The following is a 16,044-nucleotide window of genomic DNA, read 5'->3' as shown; positions in this document are numbered from 1 at the left end:
TGATGAATGATAGAACATCTTTCCTGCAATTTCTGCAACACTGGTATCCAGCATGCTGAAGAGGATTGAGTCTGTCAGTAAAAATAAAGCTGAACATACAAATTATTGAAAAAAAAAAAAAGTAATACTGTTCAATTTAGAAGTAAAGCAGTTACTGTAAGGTGATACAGTTTTGAATCATCTGATATGTGACATTGCACAGGGGTGTGCTCACTTCTCTTGTACAGAGTCAGACTTTACATTTGGGGAGGATGAACACACTTGTTACTGTGGATTGATTAAAGTTGAATTAATAAAATGTTAAATCAGGAATGATCATATTTTTGAAGCGTAGCTCATCACTCAGATGTTACTTCATTCTGTTTTTTTCCTGTTTCATCAGTTTACTGTAGGTCAAAAAAATACTGTATTGTTTATATTTATACCAGTGTAAAATATGTATCTAATTAAGCAGAGGCTTTGTAATTAATTAATCTTGATTAATTGCACTCTGCACTTTAATTGTTAATATTTTGGTTTTGGTTCCATTTGTGAGCTTCTTTCATTCTGATGTATTGTGAACAAGTCTGGATGTGTTGGGATGATGACATTTCATTTTCATTTTCTGTGGCCCATATCTAGTTGTGTGTGTGGTAGGCACACCTGTGTAATTTTCGTTTCCTTGAGTCGCTTCACTCAGCAGCTGGGCGATGGCTGAGCTCACAGCCTTGGTGCTGGTACCCAGGTCCTGGGAGCATTTCTCAAGCTGAACAACACAAGAATGAGACATGGGAAGAATCAAATGGTTATTTTTATTGATCGAAATACATTTCTTCAGTTTATCTATTTGCCATGTCATAACGAAAGCTTATTCTGATGTTGAACCATGCTTCGTTAATGGTGTGGCCCAACCTGATCGGGAATAAAGACTGAGAGTGTGTCTCACCGTCTCTCCTGGCAGTGGTCGAAGTTTGCCCTCTTCAGCTGAAGCCTTGGCCTCCTTGATGTCCTTCTCCAGATCTCTCACCATTGACAGAGCGTTGTCTATCTCCAGAGGACCACAAGCTTCCTGAGCCTGCACATACACAGACACACAAAAAGGCGGTGTGAGAAAGCATCTTATTGACATATGATATACCTGTACAAGTCAAAACTTAGAAAACAAGATGGTTCAAAACATTATCGGAATGTTTTCTAGTGTAAAATATAGAATTATAGCAATAGTTTGTTTCACCATTATTTTGTTAGCGTTACATTTCAGTCTTCTTGTGCACAGTATGTCTTTTCATAAATCTTTCATCTTAAGGTCAATAAACAACAATGAGGTCCAATGCAAACTTATGATGTACTATGCATTTTTTAGTGATTTATCACATGAAGTAATACAAAGTCAGGTCTTACTGTTGACAAATAGGTATGCCATTCTGACCAGTTTTCCTTAAACAGATCATTTTAAGTTCTTTGTAAACAGTGAACAGAGCAGATGTGAGCGTGTTGCCAAAGTTTTCAGCCTGTCTGTCTGTAAGGACTGGGGCTCACCACTGATTTCTTGCCTGCAATGTTTAGAGCCAAGACCGTATATTTCTAAAAATATTCCAAATATCTGTAATTAATTTCTTCTAATCTAGATGAGTGTATAGGTAAATAAATTCCCAGATATTTTATAAACGCAAGTGATTTAGGAGTCTGTGTGACCTGTTAAACCAACTTAGAATGTTAAGAATTTTCTCTGAAGTGCAAACAAAATTGAGAAATGTTTCAAACTTGTCGTGGATGTCATGTAGAGAGAGAGAGGGAGAGAGGGAGAGAGAGAGAGGGAGTCTGTCTTTATCCACAGGTGAAAACACTGACCTTTGACCTGAAATCATCATTTCTTAATCTGAAGGAATTTAATAAAATGAATGTGAAAACATGACGTGTCGTACCTTCTGTGAGGCAGTGCGGAGCTCTGCCAGGGCACTGGCCAGATTCTTAGCACACTGGCTGAGCTGCATCGCTGAGGCCTGATCACTGATGGTGGGAACGGTGGCCTTGGAGGCTGTAACCATCTTGGCACCAGGCTGGTAGAGCAGAGGAAGAAACAAAAAGTCTTTTCATTTAAACAAGATTACCTCTAAAATACAGATAGAACAGAAAGAGCTGCAAAAACATGCAAGCACAAAAACACACTGATGCTTTCCCTATTCTTAGAGCCTCAAAGGTCATGTGTGGTCTGAAGGTGGAACTAAAGGTAAAGTAAAAAAAAATGTATGGAAATCCAGTCTTTGCTTCCACATTTGACCATTTTCCAAACATGATGTTTTCTGATGTGTGAATGTACTTCAGCTCTACACAGACTCTGATTTCAGGTCATCAGTGCTACCACTTCAAGTTGCATTAGTTGAGTAACGCCAGTGTTTTTTGTTGCTTGGTGTTGTAGAATCAACAAATCTGCATAACTACAAAACAACAACACAGCTCACAACAAACAGTCTGTCTGTGGCTGTATTTAACAATGACGTTCCATCATTACTGTACTGTTGTGCAAAACCTATTTTTAGGGTATCATCCTATTACTGCACCTGTCTTCTACTAGTAATACCACTACTACTACTTCTTTAGAATGATCTCAATGTGTTGCCCCCGTCCACTGAGTGAATGAAGCTGGTGGAATGACGATCACCTGCAGGAAGTTGCGGCTGGCACTGATGAGGGCGAGCTGAGCGCTGGGGCTGTCAGGCTGAGACTGGCTGCCTCGGACTCCCTGAACCAGCTGAGGGATCTGCTCTGCCACCACCTAATGTCACACACACAGAACATCACCCCAAATAAAAAAAATGAAACATTTGATTAACTTCCAATGAAATTATATTCATTTGTATGATTTTGTGGTACAGCCTACAAAAACAAAATGCACTATTTGAGACAAGGAAGGAGGATTCTTACAGATTATGCTATGAAACTCTGGATTACAATTCAAAGAAAATAACTTAAATTGCTGATTTTTCAACCAGCAAACTGGGGGGGCATGAGAAAAGATAGGAAAGACAATAAATTGTGGCAACAATAGGAAGAGAGATCATACAGTCAAGAGAAAACATAAATGCAACCAATGGAAATATTTGTCTTTTTGGTATATTTAGACAAGCAAGCATTTGGTCCTCTTTGATAAAATCGACTCAGTTCATTTCAATTTAACTACTGCAGCAACATTAACAGCAAATTGTCAGACAAGTCATTTATAAGACCATACTAAGTAATAAATGTGGCACACTGAGAAGAAACACCCACAGGGAAGATGGGCTTTTTCACTGATTTAGGTCCGAAGCTGTTTTGCCTCCTATGGCAGACTTTTTCTAGGCATTTCGCATAATTGTCCACCAGACGCTGACATCAGCTTGCTGAAATATTTGACCACTCTCTCTGCAAAGATGAGAGACATTTAAGGATTTTCCTGCATGTATTACCCTTTTCAAATCTTCCCACAACATTTAAACAGGATTCAAATCTGGGCTTTGACAAGGCCATTCTATAATCCTCCACTCCGTCTTCCTGAGCCATTCCTTCGTAAACTGACAGTGTGTTTAGCTTCATTATCCACATGTCTACAACTTCTGCGTTAATTTGTCTATTCCAAAAGACTTTTGCCTATTTGACCTGTTCACTGGAAATCTAGTTGTGCTCTAATGCTCCTTTTAGACAGATGAGGCCTTTCTCGTTAAATTTGTGTAATTTGTGTAATTTGCATCTGCAGCACCTTAACAGCAGCTGTAGAGTTACCTGCAGATGCTAAAGGTCTTAGAGAGGTCTTTAGATGTCACATGACGACACCACACACTTCAACCGAGAAGAGAACTGATCCTTGACGTTCTCATCTTTGGTCCATAATCTGGAACCCCTGATTCTGATTGATGGATGTAAATGCATAATAAATATGTGACTGATATGGTTCGATATAGTTCTTTGTGTACATCACCAGTATTAACAGACATTTCAAAGAGGATAAAATGTTTGCTTGTCCAAATATGTAAAAAAACCCAATACCTGCAACTTCCATGGGATTTACCTACTTTTTGACATAACTGTACTTTGAAGACAAAGCCATTCTGTCTCTAACTACCATCAGTGCAGTGAGTTGAGATGAACAGACTGAAGCAGGAAGTGAATGCGTACCTTGCAGCTCTGGACGAGCTGCTGCTGGGCAGCCTGGTTCCTGTTGGATGAGGCAGCGTGCTGAGCAGCAGCGATGGTCTGAGTGGCTGCTGCTGCTGCTTGTTTGGCTGCATTCTGCCAGGAGACAGAAGAGACGTGTCAGTGCTTAACATTGCAACTGTATACGACTAGAAATACTCATTAGTCTGATAAATACACGAGTGAGTAAAGACCAGAAATAGCTTTAGAACTCATTAAAGTCACTAGCCCTCCATCAGCAGCTAATATCAGCTGGTTAGCAGAAAGAATAAAGGGATAGATGGTTAAATAGTGTTTTAACCACAAAAAAACAACAGGATCCAATGAGGTCAGCATTATATTGTACTAGCATTTGTTTGTTTTGAAACACGTCACACCACAGAAGCTGGCGCCCCAGAAAAATTGGATTCAAGTCTAAACCAAGTGAAGCTTTGACAACAAATATATGGTACAGCTGTCATTGCTATTCTAGTTTTGCGTAATCATTTTAGCAGGAGGAATATTCAATAACGTTACTTTGCCACTTTGATTTTATATTCAATGTTTATCTTAACATCTATTTTTTTGCTGTTTGCAATTCTCTCACGATCTCCCATCTAGCAGCCAGACACTGATACATTTCCACAGAGCTGAAAAAACAAGATAACTTATGTAGTGAAGTGCAATATGCCCACATTCTGCATGAGATTTATGGAAAAATACACCCATATAGACTCATCCTATTAGGAACTATACATGTAGACTTCCATTCATGGTTGGACGTAGAAAGCATCAGTCAGTGTAAATGATACACTCATTTTAAAAGCTATTTTGTTTATCCATTGTTGTGTAAAAGCAGCACAAACTCAATCAGGCTTATCAATGTCTCTTATGTTTCTGTGTTTCTTTCCTCGGCTTCTTTATTTACCTCCAGCTTGTTGACCAGCCGTTTCTTGATAGCATTCTGGGCAGCAGCGTTGGTAGCCATGCGGAGACCTTCAGCAGCCTCTCGCAACTTCTGCTGCTGCTCCTCACTGTCAGGGTTTGCCGCTGCACCCTGGGGTGGCACTCATGCATATCATTACACAGTAAAAAAAAAACCTGACTAAACTGAGAAGTCTTTTCATGGCACTAAGCACAGACATAATGAAAAAGAGACAAAGGCAGACCTTCGCAGCCTCCACCATCTTGGCAGTGGCATCAGCCAGCAACTTGGCAGCAGAAAGAAGCTTGCGTGAGTTCTCCAGGTCAGACTCTCCCTCTGCATCCATCTTAATGGCATTTACAAGATCGGACGTGGCCTGGGCAAGGATACGAGCCTGACGCACCATCTCACCTGGGGTTTTAAACAAGAGGAAAAGAAAGAAAAATATAAATGACTAAAAGAAGACACTGTGGAAAATGTAATCCAACAGATTTTTTAAAATGCAGCCTCTACACCCAGAAAATACTTTACAGCTGTGGTCAGAAGTTTTAAGAACGACACAAGTATTGGTTTTCGAGATGTTTTTTGTCAGCTGTTAATATGGTATACTGAAGTATAACTACAAGCATTATATGAGTGTCAAAGGCTTTAATTGACAATTACATTGAGTTTATGCAAAGAGTCAATATTTGCAGTGTTCACCCTTCTTTTTCAAGACCCCTGCAATTCGTCCTGGCATGCTGTCAGTCAACTTTTGGGCAACATCCTGACTGACGGCAGCTCATTCTTGCATAATCAACGCTTGGAGTTTGTCAGAATTTGTGAGTTTTTGTTTGCCTGACTGCCTCTTGAGGATTGACCACAAATTCTGAATGGGATTAAGGTTTAGGGAGTTTCCTGGCCATGGATCCAAAATGTTGATGTTTTGTTGTCACTTTTACCTTATGGCCAGGTGCTCCATCATGCTGGAGAAGGCATTGTTTGTCACCAAACTGTTTGCACACATGGCAGGCTGATGAGATTACAACAGTAGGCCTATGATATACTGGATTATATGGGTAGGTAGTCAGTGGTATACTGTAGTAGTTATGTTGTAGTTATATTGGAGTTAATGCTGTAACAACATGTTGCACTTTGACTAAAAATGGATTTATATGCACAGCTTTGGTACGTAATTAAAACATGTAACACACAAAAACACACACACTAGACAAGACAGACAGATAAATGATAGAATTACATTTAAATATCTTAAAACACTGTGTTAACTTGATTTATTCATCTCTAGTAATCCAAATCACTTCTTTGGGGGAAACATGAAGGATACTTCATCTGTTTTTATTCTTATCGGGGGTTTGTAAACATTGACAGATGATAATTTTGGTCATCTCAAGGAAATGTATTTGTATCTATCTTTCAATTCATTGTGCTTATGTTTTCAAATGACAGCTGAAGTCCATGCAATGGTGTTCTATTTCTTTAGAAAGATTTGTTTCATAAGCTAAATATTAAAAAATGATAGTACGGTAAAGTAAGAGAAATGTGATATTTTAAGAGTGAAGAATCTGAACAAAAATATCTGTTTTATTCCTGTACTTTAATACTCAATATCAGTATTAGATGCTTGAGGACTTTGAATTGTTTTTAAATTGATAAGATTTCAATAAAATGCTTGATGAGATGGTATAAATGAAATATGAAGTCTATAAATGTAAGATCTTAAGAAAAAATATTCAACCAAAAACCTGTTCCTTCAAAGGATTGCTGGTTGAGACCAATGTCCACTCATGCATCCATTTCAAATTCATTTAAAATGTAAAAACTGATTGCGATGTAACAAATCATGGCCTCACTTTGATGCATAGCTGTTGAACTGTAAAAGAAACATGATCTATGCGATTTCTGTGCTCATAATTTTAGCTTCCTTAAACTTACCAGCATCTCCCATTGAGCTGAAGATGTTCTCAGTGACGTCCAGGATGCGGTCGGTGGCTTCTCCGTGCCGTCCAATAGGATGGCCCCCACTGGCGTACTGTTTGATGTGTTGAAGAAGCTCATTGAGGGCCTGAGTGACGCCTGTGGCAGCGACGCCCACCTGTTTCAGAAGGCCTTCGTCATTGGTGGCCCCCTGGGAAGCCTCCACACAGCCCTCGACCGATTTGGCCACCAGCTTGCCGGCCTCAATCAGCTGCTCTTGGCACACCGGGGAGCTGATGGTTGGAGCCACCACCTTGACGAGGGAGTAGGGATAGAAGAAGCTGAACTTACACAACCAGGGACATCAAAATGAGCATCTGAACCACAACACAGTAGCCCTCAGCTCTAATACACTGAACACCACAGTCCCAGTCCAGCTAGCAGCAGATATCTTCCAGGTAGACTACTCACCCTGGTGCAGGCTACGAGCTGAGACGTGGACAGCGCACACTGAGTGGCTGCTGCAATGACTCGGTTCTGCTGGGCTGAGTCCTCTGTCTTCTGGGCTACATTCTTAGCTTTGAGCACCAGAGCTGCTGCAGCATTCGCCACAGCTTTGGCCAGCTGCATCAGCATGTCCTACGAAAAGCAAAGATACACAGCAGAATGAGTAAATCACTCTTTACTCATGGGCAGACGACGAACAATTAGTGATGATAATGTGCTGTAAAAATTTAGAGACTTTTGAATTTTGTGCATTATTTATGAAGTTTGATTAGGATTTCATAAACATGAAATCATGAATTAAATTTGAATTGATTATGAAATCTCATGAAAATTACATGATGAAATTAAAGTTTGACTGGGTTGGGTGGGGTTGAATTAATCAAACAAATAGGTTTTTATATCTTCAGGGTTACCTCCAGTGAAAACTTAGGGGTTCTACATTGGTGCTGGTCCATATAACTGTAACAAAGCAGTAGATTCCATCACCTCATGCAATTCATTTTCTGCCTAATTTAGACAGAAGATGACAGCCATCAAAATGGTGACTATTTAGAGACGGTTGGACACTGCACCACAAAATACCGCTTCAAAACTTGAACGTGCCATGCATGTGTTTTATACCAGCGGACTTGGAAATGGTCGACACAGTTGTCTGTATATTAAAATGTAACTTCTACTCATGCTATTGATTCTCACCACTTTATAAAAACTGCTACACTATTTTATGGGTCTTTTAAGGCACATGCAACACTATACATACAAACCTGACTTACCATGATGATGATATTGGTTTTGTATGAATGATAGAGAAATAAAGGATTATGAAATTGAGGCTACTCCTGCCTGTTCCTACTAGCTACATACGGCACATATTCTCTGTGGAGGAAAGTCTGGATTTGTCCCGAATTTTGATTGACATATGGAATCAAGCTTTTTTTTGGACTTTACTTACTAATGCCTTGTTCACTAGGAGATTGTTATGATTGGCCCTTTAGAATTAAGCATTTGTTGTAAGGACACATTTGTTACCAGTATTTGACAATAAGAGGGGACTCTCCGTCTGGCACCCCTGAAAGATCCTTTACCTAGAAACTATAAAGTATGGACATCAAACAGATAGAACACATGACACAGTTCTATGATCTAACCAAATACACCGGTCCTTTTTTAAGGAGCTATGGTACATTTATCATTCTTTTAGAGATAAGCACTGTCAGAGAGCATTGCTTCAATAATAATAATAATAATACTTATATAGCGCTTTCCAAGATACTCAACTTTACAAAGTAGGTAACAACACAACAAACAAACAAAACCAAACAAATAAATAAAATATTTCAGGTGGGAAAATGTGCTCAGATATTACGGACAGGCAGGAAGATGGTTTTTAAAGATCAATTTTGCCTGACCTTGAGATTTCAAATGTAGCATCTCATCATACAGCATATTATTGTAAAGTCTGATATTTTTAAAGCACTTCTTAAAAACATTTTCTTTACAGGTATAAACTTTGAATTTCAGAAATCTCAAAAATCGGGAATACTGAGAAATTTCTCCATTACTGGCAGAAACATCTAGAAAGAGAAACGTTTTCTTAAGTCACTTATGATAAATAAGAAACTTACAAACAAGGCTGTCCTATTGAATGAGGCCCTATAAGGTTACAAAGCAATAACTGGCAATCCGAGCCAGTAGCTGAAATATCAATTTCAGCTAAAACACTTAGATCTGAGCAACAATATCAATATAATTTATCGTATTACTGTTCTGCAACAGCTCATTTTTATGTGAAATGTTTTGGTTAGATGTGCAATATTTCACTTTCATGTGTTATAATATGACCTCATCATTGCCTGCATTACTTTTTTACTGTTCTATTCTAGTTTGATTTTAACTTGCTTATTTTATTTTCAGTAATGTATCGTACTTATATCTTATTGGTTTTCTACGGCACTGCATTTATTCTTATGTTATGTCACATTGATTTCTGGCACAAGAACTTCCTAAAGTTTTGTTTCATTTTATCTTCCTCCAACACATACAGCAAAGTATTCTTCGGTGTGTCTTAGTTTGGTGCTACACACTAAAATTGTTATATGGCCAAAAAGCAGCAAAAGTGCCATAATCAAAGTTTGGCTGGACACACCTGGAACTGTGGATCAGTGTCGGTCTCTCCTATGTGAGACAGCAGCTCTCCGCTTGCCTGACCCACATTTCCTGCAGCCTGCAGCAGGTTTTGACGAGGCTGGAAATGGAACATATTATAAACATTAATTCACACAACAAAAAGTAGAAAAAACATGACAGATCTACATCTTGTTTTCTTGTGGCTGTGCACCTCTGTGTTTGCAGGTTGTGCTGTCTTCAGCATGTCAGAGACGGCACAGGCCAAGTTCTTGGCAGCACCCAGCAGCTGCTGCCCATTTCCTCCTTCATCCTCCATGAGCGCTGCCAGTAGTTTGACACCCTTTGACATCTCTGTCAGGTTGGAGGAGATAGTGGTGACAGCACAGCCCACCGCTGTGTAGTCTGTCTCTGCTGGATCACCTGAGGACAGATACATAGATGGATAACTGCATTAACCCCCAGAGGAAAAACTACTTCACTACTGCAACAGGAACAAAGTCAGACAAAGCATTAGGCCAAAAGGCAAGATCAATGTTACCATCAGGCCCCTTACATTAAAAATTCATGGTAAATTAGACAATAAATTAACAAAACCCCAAGTTAAAGTCAAATGTGAGGGTTATATGGGGCATCTCAGGTCACTGCCTCTTCTAACATCAGACAGCTTTGTTCAGGCAACTCAGGCTATCCCAGAAGCACTGACTTCATTCCCAGCAACAAAGACTACTCAGAGAGAGTGTGCCTGAAAATGTTTTCAGGGGAAGACAATAGATGCCTTAGATACAACTGTCTTGTTTGCTCTTGCTGGCCTTAGCTGACAGTCAGCTTGATGATCACAGTGAAAGTAATGAGCTATCATGTGATATTTTCTGTGTGATGATCAGAAGCTTGTAAAAAGGCCTTAGTTATATTTCCCAACCTATTTTAAATGATTTTGTTGTCATCAACTTTAAAACGTCCTCTAAAACTCACACTGGCCCCAACAGATGTGATATATTTAAACAAATATCATGAATATTTACAATAGGTGGATATTCAGCTGTTTCTACCTGCAGTGAGGTTGACCATTGAGGCTGTTCCTGCAGTGATGGCGTCCACCTGGGAATGGATCTCATGCTTGGACTCATCCATCTTGTTTTTGCGCCAGGCTTGGGATGCCTTGAACAAAGAAGAAAGTTCAGGTCTCAATAATTGAGAATAAACGGACAGTGCTAATAAAAAACAACACTCATGTGAACCAAGTTAAATCTTACAGCATCTGTTCCCAGTGGGGGCAGGGTATCAAAGTCATCCAGAGAGGCTTGGGCAGCCTGGACTGCCTGCATGCTGGAGTTGATGGTTCCAGTTAGTGCCTGCTGTGCTGAAGTCTGTGGACACACAGAAGTGAATTACTGTATTAATACAACTGCAATTACATTACTATACTTTGAACGTGGAATAGATTTTATAACTTTATTGTCTAAGAATAAGTCTAGAGTTGATCTATATTTTTCTTAATTTGTCAGAAGTTACATTTGGGAATCACATTTTATTCTTTTGAAAAAGCCTGCCATGATTCAGACTTGTATACATAATTACTCCGAGCAGGTTAAGTACTCAGTCCACTACACATTCAACGGCATTTTGATGAACTTATGAATTTGTAACACCTAAAGTTTTATGGATACGGACCAGACACAGTAAATATTTGTCTGTGTTACCAGTGGAGGCATGTGTCCTCTGTGCATCTGTCCACTGGTGATGTGCTGCTTGGCCTGAGGCATGGAACCCATCTGGAAGCTCTCTGGTCCTCCAGCTCCGGAGCGCATGATGGCTGGCAGTGCCACTGAGCCTGTCTCCACCTTGCCCACTTTGTTGAACTGCTGCTGCAGCACTGTGGACCTGAGGAGATGTCATAAAAGGTGAGTGCCTTCAGTGTTCTAGCACGACTACCAACTCTACATCTTTGTAGAATAGATCAATGCTGTTTATAGAAAATGCCTGAAACTGCTAAACTAATACTGTTCTGTGGTAACACACAAACATAAGACTTACTTTTTGGGTGACACAGAGTCTTCCAGCATGGTTGACTCTTCATCTCCCTCCAGGCCAAAGTGGTCTTTGCTCTTTTTCTGTTGAAAGGCAGAAATGTGGTGACACACCAGACCACACGCCAAGTAGTTTGAAGTATGTCTCAATGAAGAAAAGTCGCAGAGTGAAGGAGAACACGTGTGCAGAGCTGGCATGAAAGCAAACATTGGCTACTTTGAGGAATCTAAAACATGGTTTGTTTAACAATACTCTGTTTTGTACATAGTGCTATAAGCCTATTGAATAGATTGCATGTCTTCAGTATTGTTTCATCACTATTAAGATACAGCAAAACCTAGATGCACTTTAGTCACCTATTTTTCTGCACTAAAGAAGTTGTCACCTGCACCAAACAAAATATATCTAAACTTTAATTCTCTCTCTGATGGAGAACTGACTAAAGTGAAGAAGTAAACTGAAGAGGGATATCCTTCATCCTTCAAAGAAAAAAGGTTTCCGTTTAAAAAAAAAAAAAAAAAAAAAAAGGTTTCCATTGTAATGTGTATTACTGTATTCGTACTGACCTTTTTGAGGATAATGTCAATGTAACCAGCAATAAGCTGAGCAATCTGCTCCCCTTCAGTGGTCTGCACAGAGTAGTAACCATCCTGGTAGTCTCCAAAGTCCTGAAAGAAGGAACAAATGACGACGTTTGATTTAATAATTAACACATGCGGTTTCACAAGCATCTGCACATTGATTAAAACCTGTTATATGTATTTGTACTATTATGAACAGATCCTTAAAACCTCAGTATGAATAGTTTCAGCTCACATACTTCAAGTACAACAAGCCAGAGTGACTCAAAACGATGTGCAAAAACCTCCAAAGAAATATGAGCCCAATTGGCCACATGGAGGTGCTGCAGTTAAGACCAACAAACTACATTTTGTAGAGGCTAAATTTTGGCACACAAGTCCAACTAAAAGGATTCTACACTGTAAAGTCTGGTCGACCACACAAGTCTGTGATTAAGGACTAATTTGCATAATTTGAAAAACAGTAAATTGATGTGTACTTATTTCCAAACATGGGCCATGTTTGGAAATAAGTCTGCCAAGGTATTATGAGCCCAACCTATATGGGGAGCCACAAATGCCACAAACCTGTTACCTAAAAACCCAGTGAAATGGAATTTCACCATTTTTGGTTCACAAGATCTGGGGGAACTGAAATCGGAAACGCAACTCTTCTTCACCATGTATCCTGTCACACCTCAACCACCCACCAGATGTCCTCAACTCTCTGTTCCCTGTTTTCCATTGTCTGCTTCAATGCTATCCCTGCTATCTTGCCTGGGTTCCTTCTCAGATTGTCCCACAAGTATGATCTTGTCTAATTGTTGGTTGCACCTGTTGTCTGTCTGCCTACGAGCTTATTTTGCACTTAAACCACAAAAACTGCTCCTGCCTGGCTGGTCATGACCGCACTGGGTCCTCCTTCCTGCTCCTACTGTGTCAAATGTGTCATCATAGGTATAAAATAGGTGTTGCTGAGATTTAATGTCTATTTAATAATGCATTTTCATTACAATCTAAAGCAAACAGAATTCTCAAAACCCCATGATCTTGATGGGTTTTAAATTAGAACTTTAGGGAGACCAGTCTAAAACCTTAATTCTAGCCTGAATCAGCCACTTCTTTACCACTTTCATTTAGATTTATATTTGAGGTCATTGTCTCATTGGAACAACCCACTGCATTCAAGATCCAACCTTCCTGCTGATGATTTTAGGTTGTCCTGAAGAATGTGGAGGTAATCCTCCTCCTTCATTGTTCCATTTACTTTGTGTAGAGCACAAGTTCCACTGGCTGCAAAATAGCCCCAGAGCATGATACTACCATCACCATGCTTGACGTTAGGGTTGGTGTTCTTGGGGTTAAAGGCCTCACCTTCCCTCCTCCAAACACTTTTGTGGACATTGTGACCAAAAAGCTCAAATTTTGTTTCATCTGACCACTGAACTTTCCTCCAGAAGGCCTTTTCTGGGTCCATGTGATCAGCAGCAAACTTTGATTAAGAATTAATGTGCCACTTCTAGAGGAAGAGCTTCCTTCTTGCATGACAGCCATGGTGATGTAAAACACACTTGACTGTGGACACCGGCAGCTGTGTTCCAGCAGCTTCTGATTCATTCAGAGCTGCTTGTTCCTGATTCTTGGTTGACTCTTGACCATCTTGACCAATCGTCTCTAAGCAGCATGTGATAGGTTGTGTTCTCTTCCTTTACTCCACCACATGTATTTGACAGCTTCTGGCAGTATTTTCTTTACAGAAGAAGATCTTACATAAAAATATATCATGAGCTGATAAAATCTCATATAAATTAAATTTCCAGCTCCATTGAGACAAACTACAACTGTGATGCTGTCTACACATTTTGCTGACATTTTCTATCCACAACTTTTACTTGTTTGAAGTGTTGTGTTTTGAGTGTTGTTCGCCTGAAGAACTCACCAGGGTGAAGCTCTTGGGTGAGGCAGCCCAGCGTTTGATGTTGGTAAGGTTCCACTCCTGGATAACCTCCTTGGTCTTCTCATCAACTCTCATCACACTTTCCTTTGTGATCCCTAGCAAACGAGGTACCAGTTTGTTCTTGCCCTTCATTTTCTCCTGCAGGAAGAAACAAACCCACAATATTAACACATTTACATTTCAAATTCAGCATTGTTTCTGCATGACACTTCACAAATTTCAAAGTTAAGATATGAAACTTGTATACAGTAGTTTTGTACTTGTTTCAGAAAGTAAAATCTATATGTATTTTAACCTGCCAAATTCTACAAAGTCAGGATCATGAGACAAGATAAAACTAATAATGATACAAATAAATTATTTCATGATAATAAATCTTTATATTTTTATGAGTTCTTGCACTTTACTTCTTATATTTACATTGTAATGAACATCATTATTATTCTCAGATATAAAGATGGTGTGATCTTATTTTTCTGTGCCATAAGAATGAATTGTCCTTTTATCAACTCACTATTGTGCGATTTATCCAACAGAAATATTAAGTGATTAATTCATTCTCACCTTGACCAGAAAGAATGACACGCCATAGGTTTTCAGAGACCTGGCCAGCTTCACATAACTGACTTTGGCCTCGATCTCTGTCATGTTCTGGCAGTTTTTGTGTGCCTGCCAAGACAAGAGAAGCAGTTAAGGAAGTAGATCCAGCCTTTGTAGCATTAAATAGAAACACAGAAACCAACAAGTCATCTTTATTGGGCTCCATAGAAACCACGTTTTTACCTGGAAGATCTTTTTCTCCCCTTTGTGCTTGATGTACTCTTTGGGAAGAAACTCCTTTAAACTGAGGAGGAAACAGTTCAGCAAGAATCAAACAAGACTCAGGGTCATTTCAAGAAGCCAAGTCACAACAGAAATGATTGATAAAGATGGATGTAACCAAAACAAGAGTGGTTGTGAATACGTGCTTACTCTAAGAATCCAGACTTGTGTTTGGACTCGTTGTGGTCACCAAACTGAATCTGACATTGATAGCCTGCAAACTCACAGGCCTTGTCAAAGGAAACTGGATGAGATCCGTTCAGAATGTCATCACGGGCCTGTCCACACAGAGACACACATCATCGTCATCGTTTTAGCGGTTGTTGTCTTCGTCATCAGTATAATATGAATTACACAACAGCAAACTACTTTTATTACCTTATTTGTTTAATTACATAAAACTGATGAAAACATATCTATTGTAAATAAAGAATTGGACCTAATAATTGGCAAATATATATAAAAACACAACAAAACAGCATCAATTGAAGCTTAATCAATAACATGATTTTTTTTTTTTAAATCATTATGACCAAAAAAATTTACGCCTTTCCAGGAGAATAAGGACAAAAAAGAAACCAAGGCAAGCCAAACAGTGAGTAGTTCTGTACCTGTACATAGAGCAGGTTGAGCTGGACAGGGTCTCTGGAGTCCACATTCTGGTCCGAGTAGAAGAACTTCCTTCTGAGCAGCAACATCTCAGTCTCTTCCACACCTTGTTCCCTCAACGTCCTGCCGTGATCTAACCAATTCACTACAGAAAAACACAACACTGACTGATAAATGGCTGGTTTTAAGGGTCTGTAAAATGTGTTTACATGAAAGGAACATTTGCTTGCTCGCGTTATAATCATATACACAGCACATAGAGGCAAAACACAAGTTTGTGAATGATTTGGAATGACCTGGATTTCTGTATAAATGGGTCATAAAATATGATGTGTTGCTCATTTAGGTTATAAAAGTTTTGACAAACACAATGTGATTATGTTACAAACATACAATTAGAATCCTTCACGTCATTATTCAACACAGAAAATCATTGAAAATCCCTCTGTTAGCCCTTAATGACC

General features: G+C 39.3%; 1 protein-coding gene across 1 annotated transcript in view; it reads right to left on the bottom strand.

The window, feature by feature from the left end:
- tln1 (talin 1) overlaps positions 1-16,044 on the bottom strand; it is a 76,532-nt gene that overhangs the window by 33,263 nt on the left and 27,225 nt on the right. Inside the window, exons 7-27 of the mRNA XM_008288811.1 lie at positions 15,583-15,725; positions 15,122-15,249; positions 14,933-14,993; positions 14,714-14,818; positions 14,132-14,287; positions 12,199-12,300; positions 11,639-11,715; positions 11,305-11,485; positions 10,858-10,971; positions 10,654-10,762; positions 9,816-10,024; positions 9,624-9,722; positions 7,442-7,609; positions 6,989-7,283; positions 5,298-5,464; positions 5,057-5,185; positions 4,132-4,245; positions 2,642-2,755; positions 1,905-2,039; positions 926-1,054; positions 643-745 (exon numbers count right to left, since the gene is read on the bottom strand). Coding sequence (XP_008287033.1) covers positions 643-745; positions 926-1,054; positions 1,905-2,039; positions 2,642-2,755; positions 4,132-4,245; positions 5,057-5,185; positions 5,298-5,464; positions 6,989-7,283; positions 7,442-7,609; positions 9,624-9,722; positions 9,816-10,024; positions 10,654-10,762; positions 10,858-10,971; positions 11,305-11,485; positions 11,639-11,715; positions 12,199-12,300; positions 14,132-14,287; positions 14,714-14,818; positions 14,933-14,993; positions 15,122-15,249; positions 15,583-15,725 — 2,838 coding nt within the window. The remainder of the gene's footprint in view (positions 1-642; positions 746-925; positions 1,055-1,904; positions 2,040-2,641; positions 2,756-4,131; positions 4,246-5,056; positions 5,186-5,297; positions 5,465-6,988; positions 7,284-7,441; positions 7,610-9,623; positions 9,723-9,815; positions 10,025-10,653; positions 10,763-10,857; positions 10,972-11,304; positions 11,486-11,638; positions 11,716-12,198; positions 12,301-14,131; positions 14,288-14,713; positions 14,819-14,932; positions 14,994-15,121; positions 15,250-15,582; positions 15,726-16,044) is intronic.

Source organism: Stegastes partitus, unplaced genomic scaffold (genome assembly GCF_000690725.1).
Source record: "Stegastes partitus isolate 25-593 unplaced genomic scaffold, Stegastes_partitus-1.0.2 Scaffold575, whole genome shotgun sequence".
NCBI lineage: Eukaryota > Metazoa > Chordata > Actinopteri > Pomacentridae > Stegastes > Stegastes partitus.
The sequence above is the reverse complement of the archived record's forward strand: the minus strand, read 5'-3'. Positions and strand labels throughout refer to the sequence as shown.